Genomic DNA, 13,855 nt, shown 5'->3' with positions numbered 1-13,855 from the left:
TACTGTTTGCAGATGTAAGGATTAAGGAAGTTCAGGAGATTTGTTGAATTGACTGAAACTGTGGGGATTGCCCCAAAGCAGCGCTGAGGAGAGCTGTGAGCAAGGTAAGGTGTAGCCTCTGAGCTCTCGGCGTGTGTCTTGGAGAGGCTCGGAGCTGGCTCCTGGATCTCAGATCAGGCCGCGGCTCTTCCAAGGGCTCCTGCAAGCCTGGATTTAGGGAATTGTGTCAATACAAGAAAATGTGTCTGTGAACGCATCCCACAACCCTGTGAGCTGGGGAGAGAGACCTGATCTCTCGATGATCGAGTCCAACTGTAAATCTAACACCAGCGGAGACTCCCAGCAATCGGGTGTTTTATTTTTTTGGATATACCCGAGGAGTTTGCAGAGCAAGAGGTTTCTGCGGGCAGGGAACGGGCATAACCCGGGAGGGCTGCAGCAGGTTAGATCTCCGCTCGCTTTCCTTGGTGTGACTGATCCCAAAACAAGCAGGGCTGGAACCTTTCCAAAAGGCACAGCCTGCGCGGGGGGGAAGGTCTTCATTTAAATCCCAGCAGAGGAAGCTGCTATTTGAGTCGGGGAGGGGATTTCTCTCCGCAAAACACGAATGCCGAGAAAGCCTTTGATCTCTAGGCTGGGCTCGCAAAGGGTTACCGATCCCTGTCCTGTTCGTGCTCCGTAAACCCCGGATCGCGCTTCCCTTGGCAGGGGGGAAGCTGTCCGTGGGTGGGGGACGAGACCTGCGGCCCCACGGGGCCCGTGGGGCCGAGATGGGGCCCGTGGGCTTCTCCGGGGCGCGCCCAAGCAGATGGCGCTCCTGCTTCGCGCGGCCCCCGCCGCCCAAGGCTGTCGAGGCAGGCGGTTTCCTGGAACCGGATCCTCGGCCTCGACAGAGCCGCCTCTGCCATCGCCGCCTGTAGCCATGGACCTGCGAGCGGAGCTGCTCAAGTCCATCTGGTACGCCTTCACCGCCCTGGATGTGGAGAAGAGCGGCAAGGTCTCCAAATCCCAGCTCAAAGTGAGTCCTGGCGGGGGGGCGTGGGGGGCTCGGACGGTCCCGACGTGGGGCTGGCGGGTGGGCTGCGATGGGCAGAGCGGGGCCAGGGATGCTTGGCGTCCCCGCTGCGTTTCCACGGGGGAATTGTTAAATATTAAGATTAATAAGACCTCGCTGTCGCCTCCGTGAAGGGTTTGGTGAAGTTCTCCATCTCCCTTTAAAAAAAAAAAGATGGGGGGACTTAATGCTCAAATGTACTTTCTAGGTGAAAATAGGAGAAATCTGATTGTTAGTTGTTTTCAGTTTCTTACGCTTTTTATGCTCAACTAACAGCCCAAAGTGTTTATCAGTTTTCTTGCTTGCCAGAGCACCCACGTTTCTGCTTCCTGTTCAGGGTCGGTAGGTAGAGGCAGACCATTTTTAAACTAAAACTCCTCAGTGGTCTGGCCAGAAATAACACAGCACTTTTTGAAAAATCTCTGATTTCCCCTCTCCCCAACTCCCTTAGCAGCTTTGCAGAGGGCTCCTGCGTTCAGCCCTTCGTCAAAACCATCATGGCTTTAAAAACCTTGTCTGCCTCTGAGACGGGGTCTGGTCAAATCTGCCAGGTTGCATCTTGGCTTCGACAGTAATTATTGATTTTTAATTTTTTTTTCCCCTTTGCAAATGATGGGACTCCTTTATTTGTTGCCATGTGAATGTCCCGTTGTGGTTCCTAGGCCGGTACTGGGGTTGGAAATGCCGGTTGGAGCAGGGGGCTGCGACGCAGAGGAAAGACCTGAGCTAGAAACATGCAAAACACGGGGAGATGTTGCGTCAAGACTTGGCAGCTGCTGCCAGTCTGCGAGATGAGTTGTGAAACACTGCAAAGAAACCTCTTTTCCATCTACTTTATTGGGCTTCGCCCGGGACAGACTGCAGGGAAGGTGCTGGGCTTGGCGTGTGGGGCAGATTTTGCCCAAAAATTAAGAGTTTTGTTTGCAGCGGTCTGGAGGAGAAGCAGCAGGAGCTGAGCTCCTCCTGCTCAGCCGCTGCCTCTGCAGCTGACAGCCTTCGGCTGCTCCCCAGAAACTCGTTGCACATGTGCCCTGCGAGCCAAGCTCGCCTACTGAAAACTGCAGAAATATCTGAAGGAATTAAGGAAAATCCCAAAGTAGGCCAGAGCCTAATTCCCCTCGCTAATCCCCCAGCAGGGCTGCTGAGCTCCCCTCGCAGCATCCCCTGCAACCAGGCTTTGGGTCCCGAGCCCGGCCCAGGCGTGCTGCTGGCCCCGAAAGCGTCAGCACGAACACGTGCAGTGCTTGCCTCGCCAGATCTTTATCACCGGCGATGATGCTGAGGCCACAGAGACCCTAATTTTAACGGCAGTTTCCTAGAGAGTTAGTGCAGGGGGGCTGGGGGAGCTGCAAACCCTCGTGCAGGGGCTGTGGGGATGCTGAGGACGGCGTCCCCGCAGTGGCTTTGCCCAGGGTGACATTTCAGAAGGGAAGGGAGATTCGCCCCTCGCTGTTTTTCCACCCGCCTTCAGCACCAAGATGGGACGGCGGTGGGTCAGGCTGCGCCGTTGCATGATGAAGCTCAACTCTGGATAATTTTCCACCAGCCTCGAGGCTGGGGAGAGCTCATTTCCATCGCCTGTTGCTGCCAAACACTGGCTCGGGTTTGCCCCAGCCTACGTAAGCTGAGAGCGGCATTTCTGCTCCTGGGTTCAGTGCAGCAGAAATCCAGGGTCTCACAGGTCTGAGCAGTAACGTGTTAAAGCCGCGGTGGCCGTGCCCTCTCCAAACTCCTCCCGGGTTGTGCGAGCCAGGCTGCACTCTGCTCCCTCACCCAGGCATGTTGCTGCAAGAAGGGTCTTGAACAAGGCTTGGAGAAATGCCGGTGTTCGCAGCATTTGCACCTACAGAAACAAAACCAGCCCCAGGAGCTGGGGTGGGATTTTGCTGGTAGATGAGCAGCACGCCGGCGGGGTGCTTAACTCCTCCGACCTCTCTCCAGCCAGGTGCATAAATAAATTTAGCAGTGTTTCGAAGTGTGATGGCGAAGCTGTGGGAAGCCAATCGGGTTCAGCAGTTCTTTGCATGGGCACCCCTATGCAAGCAAGCATGTGCTTATATATATATGTGAGTGTAGGTGTGTATCTGCACAGGAAGGAAAGACGGTCTTGTGGTTGAGTGCTACGCAGCAAGAGATGTCGGGTAGTTCTGTTTCCAGCGCGGGCATGCGCCAGCCCTGCTCTTGGATGAGCTTTTACCCTCTCCGTGCCATCGCACCCTCCCTGGCAGAGCTGGGGGAGCTGCTCCCCGTCTCTGCGGGTGCTGGCTGGGACGAGGGACGTGGCTCCCACGGGCAGGGCAGAGCTGGGCCCTTTGGGGTGGCTGCGCCCAGCTGGGGCAAGCAGGTGGGAGCCACCGAGCACTGTCTGGTGCTTTTTGGCACCTCTGCTCGGCTCCTGTCCCTGTTGCAGAGGGAGAGGAGCGGTTTGCTGAGTGGAGCGCGGTCTCCTGAGGCTGCCCGCTATGGCAAAGCCCTTGGGGAGTGGAGAGGAGGAGGCAGGGGGACAGGCGAGGGGTTTAAATGCGTGTCGGGGGGCACAGGGATCCCCCACCTACTGCATGGGGTTGCAGGCTCGGGGTGCAAATGGCAGGGCAGGTGGCTCTTGCTCACTTGTGGAGAAAGAGCCCATAAATGCGTCTCTGGGTATAACTGGTGCCTTCGGGGGCTGGCTTAGAACAGCCCATTTATGGCCCCCCCGGGGGCAGGAGGAAGGCGCCTGGCTTGGACTGAAAGCTCCTCTGCTTGTTGCATGCACAAAAGGCCCTTGGCACGGGCCGGTGCATCCCAGTTTGGCCAGTAAGAGGTCTGAGAGCCGCTCATCTGTGCAGGCAATGGGGAAAGCCTTCCCTGAGGTCTGGAGCCGATGGTCCCGGGGCTGGGCTTGAGCCAAGGGGTCCTGGCTGATGGGGTGGTGAGGCAGCAGGTCCCTGCTCGCACCCTCCTCGCTGCAGAAAATGGGAAATGGGCAGCCGAAGGGACCCTCGCCGCTGGCAACGGCTCCCAGCACTGGGGTCCCCTGGGACAGGAATCCGGCACCCCCATGTCCAGGGAGGCTTTGATTTCCTCAGCAGGGCCAGTCTGCTTGCATGTGGGGAAACTGAGGCAGCAGTAACACTCCCTGCATGGTGCAGGAGCCCCAATCCCCCTGCCTGTCAGGGCCAGAGGGGTTTGGGTTTCTGCCAGGCTCCAGCCTGAAAGGTCACCCCCAGCCCCGGCATCGCCCCTGGCATCTCCCACGGGGGAGAAGAGGGGCTGCCATTCTCCAGCCGCATTAAATATTCCACCCCCGGCTCTGGCTGGTAGCGGCAGCGGCCGCAGGCGGCTGCAGAGGGGTGGGAGCGGGGGGTGATGGGGGAGAGGGTGGAGAATGACATCGGGGCTGGTTCTCGAGGGATTTGGGATGCTCGGGGTGTTGGGCAGACCTCTGCCCCCCTACCCTGGCCACCTCCTGCATGCCACAGGAGAAAGTTTGCTTCACCAAACCGCTCTTAGAGCATCCCTTCCCTTCTTGCCCTGCATTACTTTTCCCTCCTATCCCTCATTTCCGAGCCCGGGGGGGTTCCCCTCTCCTGTCTCCATGGGGTTGGGGCAGCCCCGGCCCCACACACCCCGCCATCAGCCTGGCCGGGGCTCTCCTCCCCACCCTGCCCCACTTCCATTTTGTAGGTGACCGCTCCGGTGAGCGGAGGGGCTGTGGGTCACAGCGTGCCAGGGCGGATGGAGGAGCTCGGGGTGCTGGCCACGGACGGGGGCACATGAAAGACCTCCAAGGAGTTTTTGGGGTGCTGTGAGAGCGGGCATGAAGGATGGGGATGAGGCCCCATGTTGGAAAGGGGGGATGGGATGCGATTCCCAAACTTTCAAGCCATCCTGATGGATTTGTTAGCCATCCCGGAAGATGACCAGGGTGTTTCCATCCCTCTCCACCCCTGAGCGGACCCTGGGGCTGCACCAAACCCCGAGTAGCAGCAGCACCCAGGGCTACAGCCCGCTGGGTGTTTGAGCACTGGGTGGAGTCCTGCTGATAACATCAGTCCAGAGGGTGAAAAAGAGAAAGAAAATCTGGTTGAGCAAGAACCTCTCCAGCTGCAGCAGCCAGAGTGGCCTCCGGCGGCTCCTCTCCCGCTGGAAGGAAATTTCCAGCCCTGCACGGCGAGGAGCAGGGGTGCCGCACACCATCTCCTCCAGCCCCTCTCTTGAAACCTTGGCAAGCTCCATCTACAAACCCTGGTGCAATGGGTTGGCATCAGTTTGGGACGCTCGTTTAACCATCTCCTGCTTGCTGGGAGGTAAAGACAAGGAGACAACCACCTGCCCCGGCATCATGAGCCGGAGATGCTGGTGGTGCTCATGGGCAGCCTTGCTCCGGGCTCTGGCTGCTGGCCCAGCAGCGGCGTGGGCTTTCTAGCACGTGGGAAATTCAGGAGCATCAAAACATGCTTTGTTTTGGGGGGATTTGAACAAAAATGGACTGGTTAGTGACACTCACTGACTGCTTCTGGAGCTGGTGTGTCTCCAGATCACCCCTTGTCTGCTTCTGTTGCAGACAAAACCTCTTCTTAGTTTCTTATCTTGTCTTATTTTCATCTTTGCGTCTTTCTGTGCCCCACTGGCAGAAAGCAGCTGCTGCCAGCCTGGGCACTGTCATTATTTATGTTTTTGAAAAATTGCCGAACAGCATGGCTTGAGGTGGCTTATCTTCTCTAGATCAAGGCATGTCCTGTTTGCTCTGTAATGTTTGAAACAGCCCCCTTTTTAAAAAGAAAAAAAAGAAGTTCCCCATGTGCCAGGAAAGAAAAGAAACAAATGTGGAAAAATCCTCAATTTTTGCCTGTTTCTAAATGATTCTATAAGGTTTGTATTTGGGAATATTCCCCTGTCCCTCTGCCAAATCCAAACCATGCCTGATGCTGGGGCTGCAGGGAGGTGATGCCGGGCAGGGCATGGTCCCCGGGTGGGTGGGTGGCCCCGTGGGGACGTGCTAGGGCAGGCTCGGAGGTTGTTCACCCTCTCCCCATCCCTCGTGCTCGGCCAGGTGCTGTCTCACAACCTGTACACGGTGCTGTGCATCCCTCACGATCCCGTGGCGCTGGAAGAGCATTTCCGTGATGACGATGACGGGCCGGTGTCCAGCCAGGGCTACATGCCGTACCTCAACAAGTACATCCTGGATAAGGTGAGCCCCTTGGCCGTCCCCCCCGGACCCGCAGGTGGGGACACCACGGTGCCTGGGCTGCTCCCGCATCCCGTGGGAGTCCCACGGCTCCGCTCCCCTCTGCTCTTGGAGATCCCATGCCTTGATGGGCAGAAAATGGGTACAGGATGTTGGGGAGCACTCAGGTGAATGGCAGAACGAGCGACAAATGTTTAATACTCAACGTCTCCTTGGCAAGGATGAAGCCAGCCCTTTCCATCAAGGCTCTGGGTGGAGGTGCATCTCTGCCCGCATTTCCTAAAGGGCTCAGAGAGAGAAATCAGCCCCTTTTTTCTCTCCACCTCTGTTCACATTTGAGGTGTGAGCTCATCTGGCAAAGAGGAGGAGAGGGAGGACGACGAGGTGCCGGGGCAGGAGCAGAGGTTGGGGTGGGCAGGGGCTTTCTTGCTTTTTGCCGCGCGGCTCAAAGGCACCTTTGTTTGGCACAGTGAGACTTTGCGGCTGGGTGCGCGTTTCCTCCAGGCATGCGAGGAGAGGAAAAATGACTGACAACTTTCTTCCACTGTGTGCTTGAAAGAAGGGGGGGGGGGGCCAGAGCTGGGTGCAGTAACCCTTCCCTCCCCTGCGGCTTGCCCAGGGCTGAGCGGTGCCTCTCCCTGGCATGCGGTGCCCTGTGCCGGTGCCCTGTGCCGGTGCCCTGTGCCGGTCCCTGTTTCCTTGCCCTGAGCTGGTCAGGAGCTGCCCAGCCCGGTCCAGGGATGCCAGTCTCAGCTGTGGGGATCTGGTCTGCAGCGAGCAAAGGCAGAGCCTTCCCCAGCTCCCTCTGCCCGCGGCAGGCAGCTGCCCAACGTCAGCCCAGCCCAATCTCCCCATCACAGAGTGGCCCAAATTCTTCCAGTTTCTCATGTGGTTCTTTGGAAGACGACCTTTAAACCCTCTTCTTCTGTTTTCGCTATGGCTAATAAAATCCCAGAGGCGGCCTGAGAAGGGGAAGTGGGTTTTCCTAGTAAGAGGGGCTTTCAGCTTACTGCCGCCCAAAGGTTCTTCTCCGGCTCTGCCGCTGCAGGCTGCATTTTGTCCCCATGCCAGTGGCACGTGGCTCACACAGCTGGAACGGAGCGGCCAGATGCGGCCAGGCTCCTTTGGTCCCCACCACAGTTCACCGGTGCCGCACCAAAATTGCCACGGGAAGCAGCTTGTGATGCCGGGCAAGTGGTCGCAGAAGCTCATGGACAGGCAGCGGGGCCGAGGTTGATGGAGGCATCATTCCTGCCTCTGCCGCTGTGTGCCCATGGCCCATCACTTCCCTTAGCTGAGCCTCAGTTCCTCTTTATGGTCAAATGGGATAACGAGAGCAACCCAAAGCCATGGAGGTGGGCTTTGCCACGGGGTTCCTGGTGGTGCTCCAAAGCCCGGCAGGACATGGCTGAGCAACTGTGGCCATGCCATGGTCCCATAGCATCTTCTCTACCGGCTGGGATGCCTCGCTTACATGCATAAGGGGACCCATGCTGGGGACGTGTACTCTGGCATTGTGGGTCAGTGCCCACTTACGCTCTAGTTGTGGGTCCCGTGTATCAATCACCCCATGCTTCTCACCGTCAGGGACAGATTTCAGGTGTGAGGGTTTCTGCCCACCCTCCCTCCAGTGCTCCCCCCCCGCCCCCAGAACTCCCTCCATGGCCCTGCAGCACCACGCTCACCCGCCTGGCTCCTGCCCACAGGTGGAGGAAGGTGCTTTTGTCAAAGAAAACTTTGACGAGCTCTGCTGGACCCTGACCGCAAAGAAGAATTACAAGCCTGACCGGAACGGGAATAGCGTTGTATCCCACCAAGATGCCTTCAAGCTCTGGTGTCTCTTCAACTTTCTGTCTGAAGACAAATACCCTCTCGTCATGGTGCCAGATGAGGTAGGACCTGCCTCTTCCCCCCCATCCCCATCCTCCCAGGGCTCTACATGCTGGCAGAGCCCTGTTTGGGGATGACACATCCCACTATCGCTTCCTGGCATGTCCCACCACATCCTGAAAGACGTGGTGCTCCAGGGTGTGAGAGCGAGCAGGGCAGGGGTGGGAGGAGGGGGCTGTCTGGCCTGGGCACCCCCCGCTGTGCCCATGGCCACCCCTGCTGCCCAGGGAGAGGGGGGTGACCAGGGAGCAGCTGGGAGGACGCCTCCAAAATGCTCAAGCCTCTCAAGGATAGATGTCTTGGAGGATGAGGTGTGGTCTGGTCCATGGTGCTCTTCCGTGGCCCAAGCCTACAGCGACAAGCTCTTTTGTCTGCTGTGACGTGAACATGCCAGTTCTCAGAGCCCCAGGCAAGGAGCAGCCACAGCTCAGCTCCTGCTGGGGCTGGTCCCTTGCCCAAAGCCCTTCCATCTCACCCAAGGGTTGAGTTGAGCATGGTGTTGGAGGACTCCAACTGATTTTCATGGGAGAGAAAGAGAAGACGACAAGAAACCCTTAAAGTCTGGTGCAATGGGAGGTTCCTCCCCATGAAATCGCTGTCAGGCTGGAAGGGGCTGTGTCCCTCGTGCTGCTCTCAGCAGATCCAGTTGTCCTTCTCCATGCCCGCTGCCACCAGACGCTCACCCCCTGCCCAGCGTCTGGAGAGTTAAGAGCAAGGTTGCCGTGGCTGCCCTGCAAAGCTGCTGGCAGTAATCTCCAAATCCCCAAATTCCACCTGGTATTTGGAGGGGAAGGCTCTCCCGTCTCCGGGGGTCAGATCAAACCCCAACGAGAAGGTGCGTAGATCTGGGGAGGATGGACAAGCTCAGAAGCCAAGAGCAGCCTTGCCAAGGAGGAGCTTAGCTGTGCAAGCGGCTGCCATCTGCTTCTACACCATCAACCTCCTGAGATCAGCAGAAAAGCTAAAAAAAAAAAAAAAAAAAAAGGGCAAAAAAGGACAAGAAACGCAGTGCCGCGCAGATGTAGGAGGGCAACCGCACTTCCTGCTCTCTGGGAGAGGTGTTTCCTGTTCCCCAGACCATGACAAACTGAATCATCTTTCTGCTTACAGGGCTGAGCTTGGAGAAAAAAAAAAAAAAACACAACCAAAACCCAAAAAAACTACCTTACATTCTTGTCCTACTCCTAGTTAAAGGGTGTAAAAAAAATCCAGCTGGGTGTGGAGACTCCACTGTGTTTTCCCTTTCTGCGTGGCTGTGGCTATCTGCAGTCACCCACCCTCCTTGGTCCCTAGATCATGGGTAGAGGAGAGCTGGCAACAAAACTTGAGCTGAAATAAGTCTTCCCAACATCACGTTATTGTCAACAATTTTAGCTCTTTTTAAAGCAATTTATTTAGTTTCCAAACAATGCTCATCTCCTCCATAGGGAACTCTTCCCCTGCTTCTCCCCAGTGTTTTTACGATGTCAGCTGGAAACCAGAGCGGTGCTGAGGTCAGGGCTGTGGTGTGAAACGCCTGCCTTGCGGCTGGGTGTAGGGGACAGCAGCATCGGTCTGTTCTCCTTCAGGCACTTGACTTCTGCAGAGTTTTGTCACTCTGCAGACAAACAAGCTAAAAACATCTCAGCCTTGTGGTTAAAAGGAAGAATCTCCCAGTAGTGGTCAAGGTCTAAACCCAACATCAACCTCCTGAGCCTGCCTGCTGCCTGGAACACCTTGACCATGACCATCAACCGTTGCAAGGGGTGATACCTCTGGGATAATGGTCCTGCATCTCCAGGCTGGAAAGAGATGTGGTCTTGGGCTCTCCAAAACGGGTCGGTGGGGTGGGAACAGCTCTCTCTTCTCCCCATCACTGAGCTCCCTGTCCCTGCAGGTGGAATACCTGCTGAAGAAGATCTGCACAGCCATGAACGTGGAGCTGAACTCCTGCGAGCTGGATGACTACCTCTCCCAGGAGCCGCAGGGGCAAGGGGGGCTGACGGTCTGGCAGTTCCTGGACATGGTGAACTCGGGGCGGTTCCTGCGAGGCATCGAGCAGGAGGCCGTCAGCATGGCCGTGGAGGAGGTGTACCAGGAGGTCATCGAGGATGTGCTCAAACAGGCAAGGAGTCCACGTGTCCTGGGGCACAAACCCCATCCTGCTCCCACCCCGTTTTTGACCCCCGTGTCTCTTGGGTGCAGGGCTACCTCTGGAAGAAGGGCCAGCTGAGGAGGAACTGGTCGGAGCGGTGGTTCACGCTGAAGCCCAGCGTCCTGTCCTACTACATGAGTGAGGAACGGAAGGAGAAGAAGGGGAGCATCACATTGGACAAGCACTGCTGCGTGGAGGTACGGCCTGGGCCATGCTCAGCTGGGGGACAGAAGATGCAGGAGACCCCCCTCAGACCCCGGGAAGGGGAACCCAAGAATACACAGTTTCACATCCATGAGCATGGGAAGCCCAGTCCTATGGCCAAGGAAAGTGGGGATAAGGTGGGGTACGGAGGGATAACGTCATCCTGCATCCCTCTCCCTGCAGGTGCTGCCCGACCGGGATGGGAAGAGGTGCATGTTCTGCGTGAAGACCTCCTCCCGCACCTACGAGATGAGCGCCTCCGACACCCGGCAGCGCCAGGAATGGACGTTAGGTCCGTGCCCACCCTGCGCACCCTCCCCAGCTTCCCTGTGCCCCCCACCATGTCCCCACTGACCGTCCCCTTCCCTCCCCAGCCATCCAGACAGCCATCCGGCTGCAGGCCGAGGGCAAGAAGTCCCTGCACAAAGACCTGAAGCAGAAGCGACGGGAGCAGCGGGAGCAACGGGAGCAGCGCAAGGCGGCCAAGGAGGAGGAGACACAGCGGCTCAAGCAGCTCCAGGAGGAGAAGGAGCGGAAGCTGCAGGAGCTGGAGCTGCTCAAGGAGGCCCAGCGGCAGGCAGAGATACTCCTGCAAGAGGAGGAACAGCGGCGGAGGCAGCAGCACGAGGAGATGCAGAGGACTCTGGAGATCCAGCTGCGGGAGGCCGAGCAGGTGGGTTCATCCTCATGGCCTGTCCTGCCACGGGGCTGTGTCCCTCATGGGGCGGCCGCTTCTTTCCTCTTCCCTTGCCTGTGGCAGCCCAGGGGGTTTGGAGGAGCTTTTAGGAGCATGTCCCCCCTCTTGCAACAATGCTGCTGCCACCCATCACCTCTGGGCTCCCGGGGGCTGTGTGTGACCCGGGGATGAGGGATGGAGGGGTCAGCACCGCCATGCGTGAGCTACCCGAGGAGCAGGAGATGAGGACAACCTTCCCCGGGATGTATAAAGCTGGGGGGCAGGTGAGAGGCGAGTGCGAGTGCCGGGACGGCCAGGGAGCCCATTTCTGACCTCGCAGCCAGCGCTGGCTCCGAACAACATGGTGTGTGTCCCTGAGTGCGGAAACAGCCTTGCTTTGGAGCTCTCTCCGTGGCCTCTCCCCGGCGTAGGAGAGGTCTGGCCCCATCCACCCAGGGGTGCGGGGGCCAGGGGACCCTGGGGACAGCAGCAGTGGCTCTGCCAGCCGCCCGCACTGATGGCTGCTCTCCCTGCCGCAGGCTCGTGCCTCCATGCAGGCAGAGATGGTCCTGAAAGAGGCGGAGGCAGAGCGTCAGCGCAAGCGCATCCTGGAGCTGGAGGACATGCAGGAGCGGCTCCAGGAGGCCCTGCAGCAGGAGGTGAAAGCACGGCAGGACGAGGAGTCCGTGAGATACGCGCAGGCCAGGTAGGACCAGGGCATCCCCGCTCCTCCTCGACCAGCCCGGCTCCCAGGGCAGTGGCTGGGCGTGGGGACAGGCTCCCCAGGGCAATGCAATGCTCCCCGGGGTACTGGAGCATGCTGGTGACTTCCCAGTATGGCGGCAAGGATGGGGGAAGCTGGCGGATGAAGTGGCAGAGGGACGTCCTCACCTCTTGCTCTTCATTGGCAGGCTACTGGCTGAGGAAGAGGAGAAGCTGAAGCAGCTGATGAAGCTGAAGGAGGAGCAAGAGGAATATATCATCAAAACGCAGCTGGAGAAGCAAGTCCTCAAGCAGGAGATGGAGAACAAGAACAAGTGTCTGGAAGAGGCGCAGAAGCAGCTGGAAGAAGTGAGAGTGAACAGGCAGCGGGTGGACCAGGACGTCATGGTGAGCGTTGCATCAGTGCCACATCCCTTCATGCTGCGAGCCCCAGGGGAATTCCCAGCCCTCACTGAGTCACCTCTGCCCAGGGGAGGACCCAGCAGTTTTGGGGACCAAGCGGGCATTGCCTCGGGGCATTTCTGGGCTGTGCCGTGGCGATTCAGTGGCTGAGATGGGACAAGGGTGTCCTGCCCTGCGGGGACAGCGCTGGTGTCCAGAGCAATGTGGGAGTGTTTGGAGGGGGGAGGATTGGAGGAGGAGCAGAAGACCTCGAGGAGGGTGAGCTGGGTCTCCATCCCAAAGGAGCCTCCGATCCAGGCTTACTCAGGGAAGGGAAACTCCTGCCCGCGGTCCCAGGTCCGGGGGCTGTCAGGCATCCAGCTCACCCTTCTCCTCCGTCCCCTCCCAGGCGGCCCAGCGGAAGCTGCGACAGGCCAGCACCAACGTCAAGCACTGGAACGTCCAGATGAACAGACTGATGCACCCCATCGGGCCGGGAGGTAGGAGACCGGCCATCACACCCTCCCCTGCCCCTCCTGAGCACGCCCACGCTGGGGCACGAGCCCAGTCTCCCACCCATCTTCCCCTCTTTGGGGGCATCCGGGGGCTGGAAGGACCCCCATCTTTCAGAAAAGATACCCCAACACCTCTGGCAAGGAGAGGTCCCGCACCCCTTTTCCTTAGCTGAAAGGTCAATTTTGGGCCCCAGGTAAACAATCCTCTTTTTCTGTCCGTCCCCAGACAAGCGTACAAACGTGAGCGGAGGAGGCTTCGCTGGCTACCAACCCCTCCTCTCCCAGCGAGATTCCTCCCTCAAACTCAAGCAGAAAGGGGAGGATAAAGGCAGCAACGCCACGAGGGACAACAGCAAGGAAAACGTGAGCAACGGTGGGAACAGCGGCGTGCTGCCATCTCCGGATGCGGACACCATGGCCACCGAGCCCACCAACTAGCCCGGCAGGATCGCAGAGCCCAGCGGGGAACTGCGGGGCCCAGCACGTCCCTCTGAGCAGACACAGTCAATACGCCCATCTCTGGATGGAGACAAGCGGGGACCAGCACAGAGCCTATAGGTGACTACACAGAAGACAGAGATGCTCCCATTTTCTTCAGGGCAGGGCTGCAGCCGCGACGTGCCGGGAGGCTCAGTCAGCCCAAGGCTGGGGAGAAGGCAGCGGGGCCATCTCCTCCGGGCTGCCCAGGTGTGGGACCTGGACTCAACTCCCCAGACTCCGGTTTTCACCCTGCCTAAAAGAAAAGCCAGCGGCTGGGTCTGGAGCGCGTGGCCCCGGGCTGCGGTTCCCCCTTGGTTTCTACCAGCAACCCTTCTGCGTCGCCCGCTGCGCCCCTGGGTACGTGGCCGTGCGACGGCGGCTGCCGGGGAAGCCTTGGCAGAGTGAGTGGTGCCTTCTTTCTGCCCCCACAGAAAGGCCAGGGTGTCCTTAACTAACACGTGCATTCCCTGAAGGCGGTTTGTTAGTCGCTGCAGTCACGTAGATGTTAGCAGAAACCAAAAAGCTATAAAGCTTTTGGAGTGGCTGACCTGCAGGCCTCCTTCCCCGCACATCTGTGGCCCTGCAGGCACTAGATCTCCCTCCTCGGCAGTGCGGGGTTTTGATT

The 13,855-nt window shown here is 58.5% G+C and overlaps 1 protein-coding gene across 1 annotated transcript; it reads left to right on the top strand.

The window, feature by feature from the left end:
• The first annotated feature begins 907 nt into the window (after positions 1-907).
• DEF6 (DEF6 guanine nucleotide exchange factor) lies at positions 908-13,188 on the top strand. Its single transcript, XM_075722376.1, has 11 exons — positions 908-1,018; positions 6,090-6,230; positions 7,934-8,119; positions 9,994-10,221; positions 10,302-10,448; positions 10,639-10,747; positions 10,830-11,128; positions 11,671-11,837; positions 12,043-12,241; positions 12,645-12,735; positions 12,977-13,188. Exons 1-11 carry the CDS (start codon positions 923-925, stop codon positions 13,186-13,188), a joined length of 1,875 nt encoding a protein of 624 aa, XP_075578491.1. The 5' UTR covers positions 908-922.
• The last annotated feature ends 667 nt before the right edge of the window (positions 13,189-13,855 follow it).

Source organism: Pelecanus crispus, chromosome 17, assembly GCF_030463565.1.
Source record: "Pelecanus crispus isolate bPelCri1 chromosome 17, bPelCri1.pri, whole genome shotgun sequence".
Lineage (NCBI taxonomy): Eukaryota > Metazoa > Chordata > Aves > Pelecaniformes > Pelecanidae > Pelecanus > Pelecanus crispus.
Note: the sequence above shows the minus strand (reverse complement) of the source record. Positions and strands in the feature narration are given on the sequence as shown.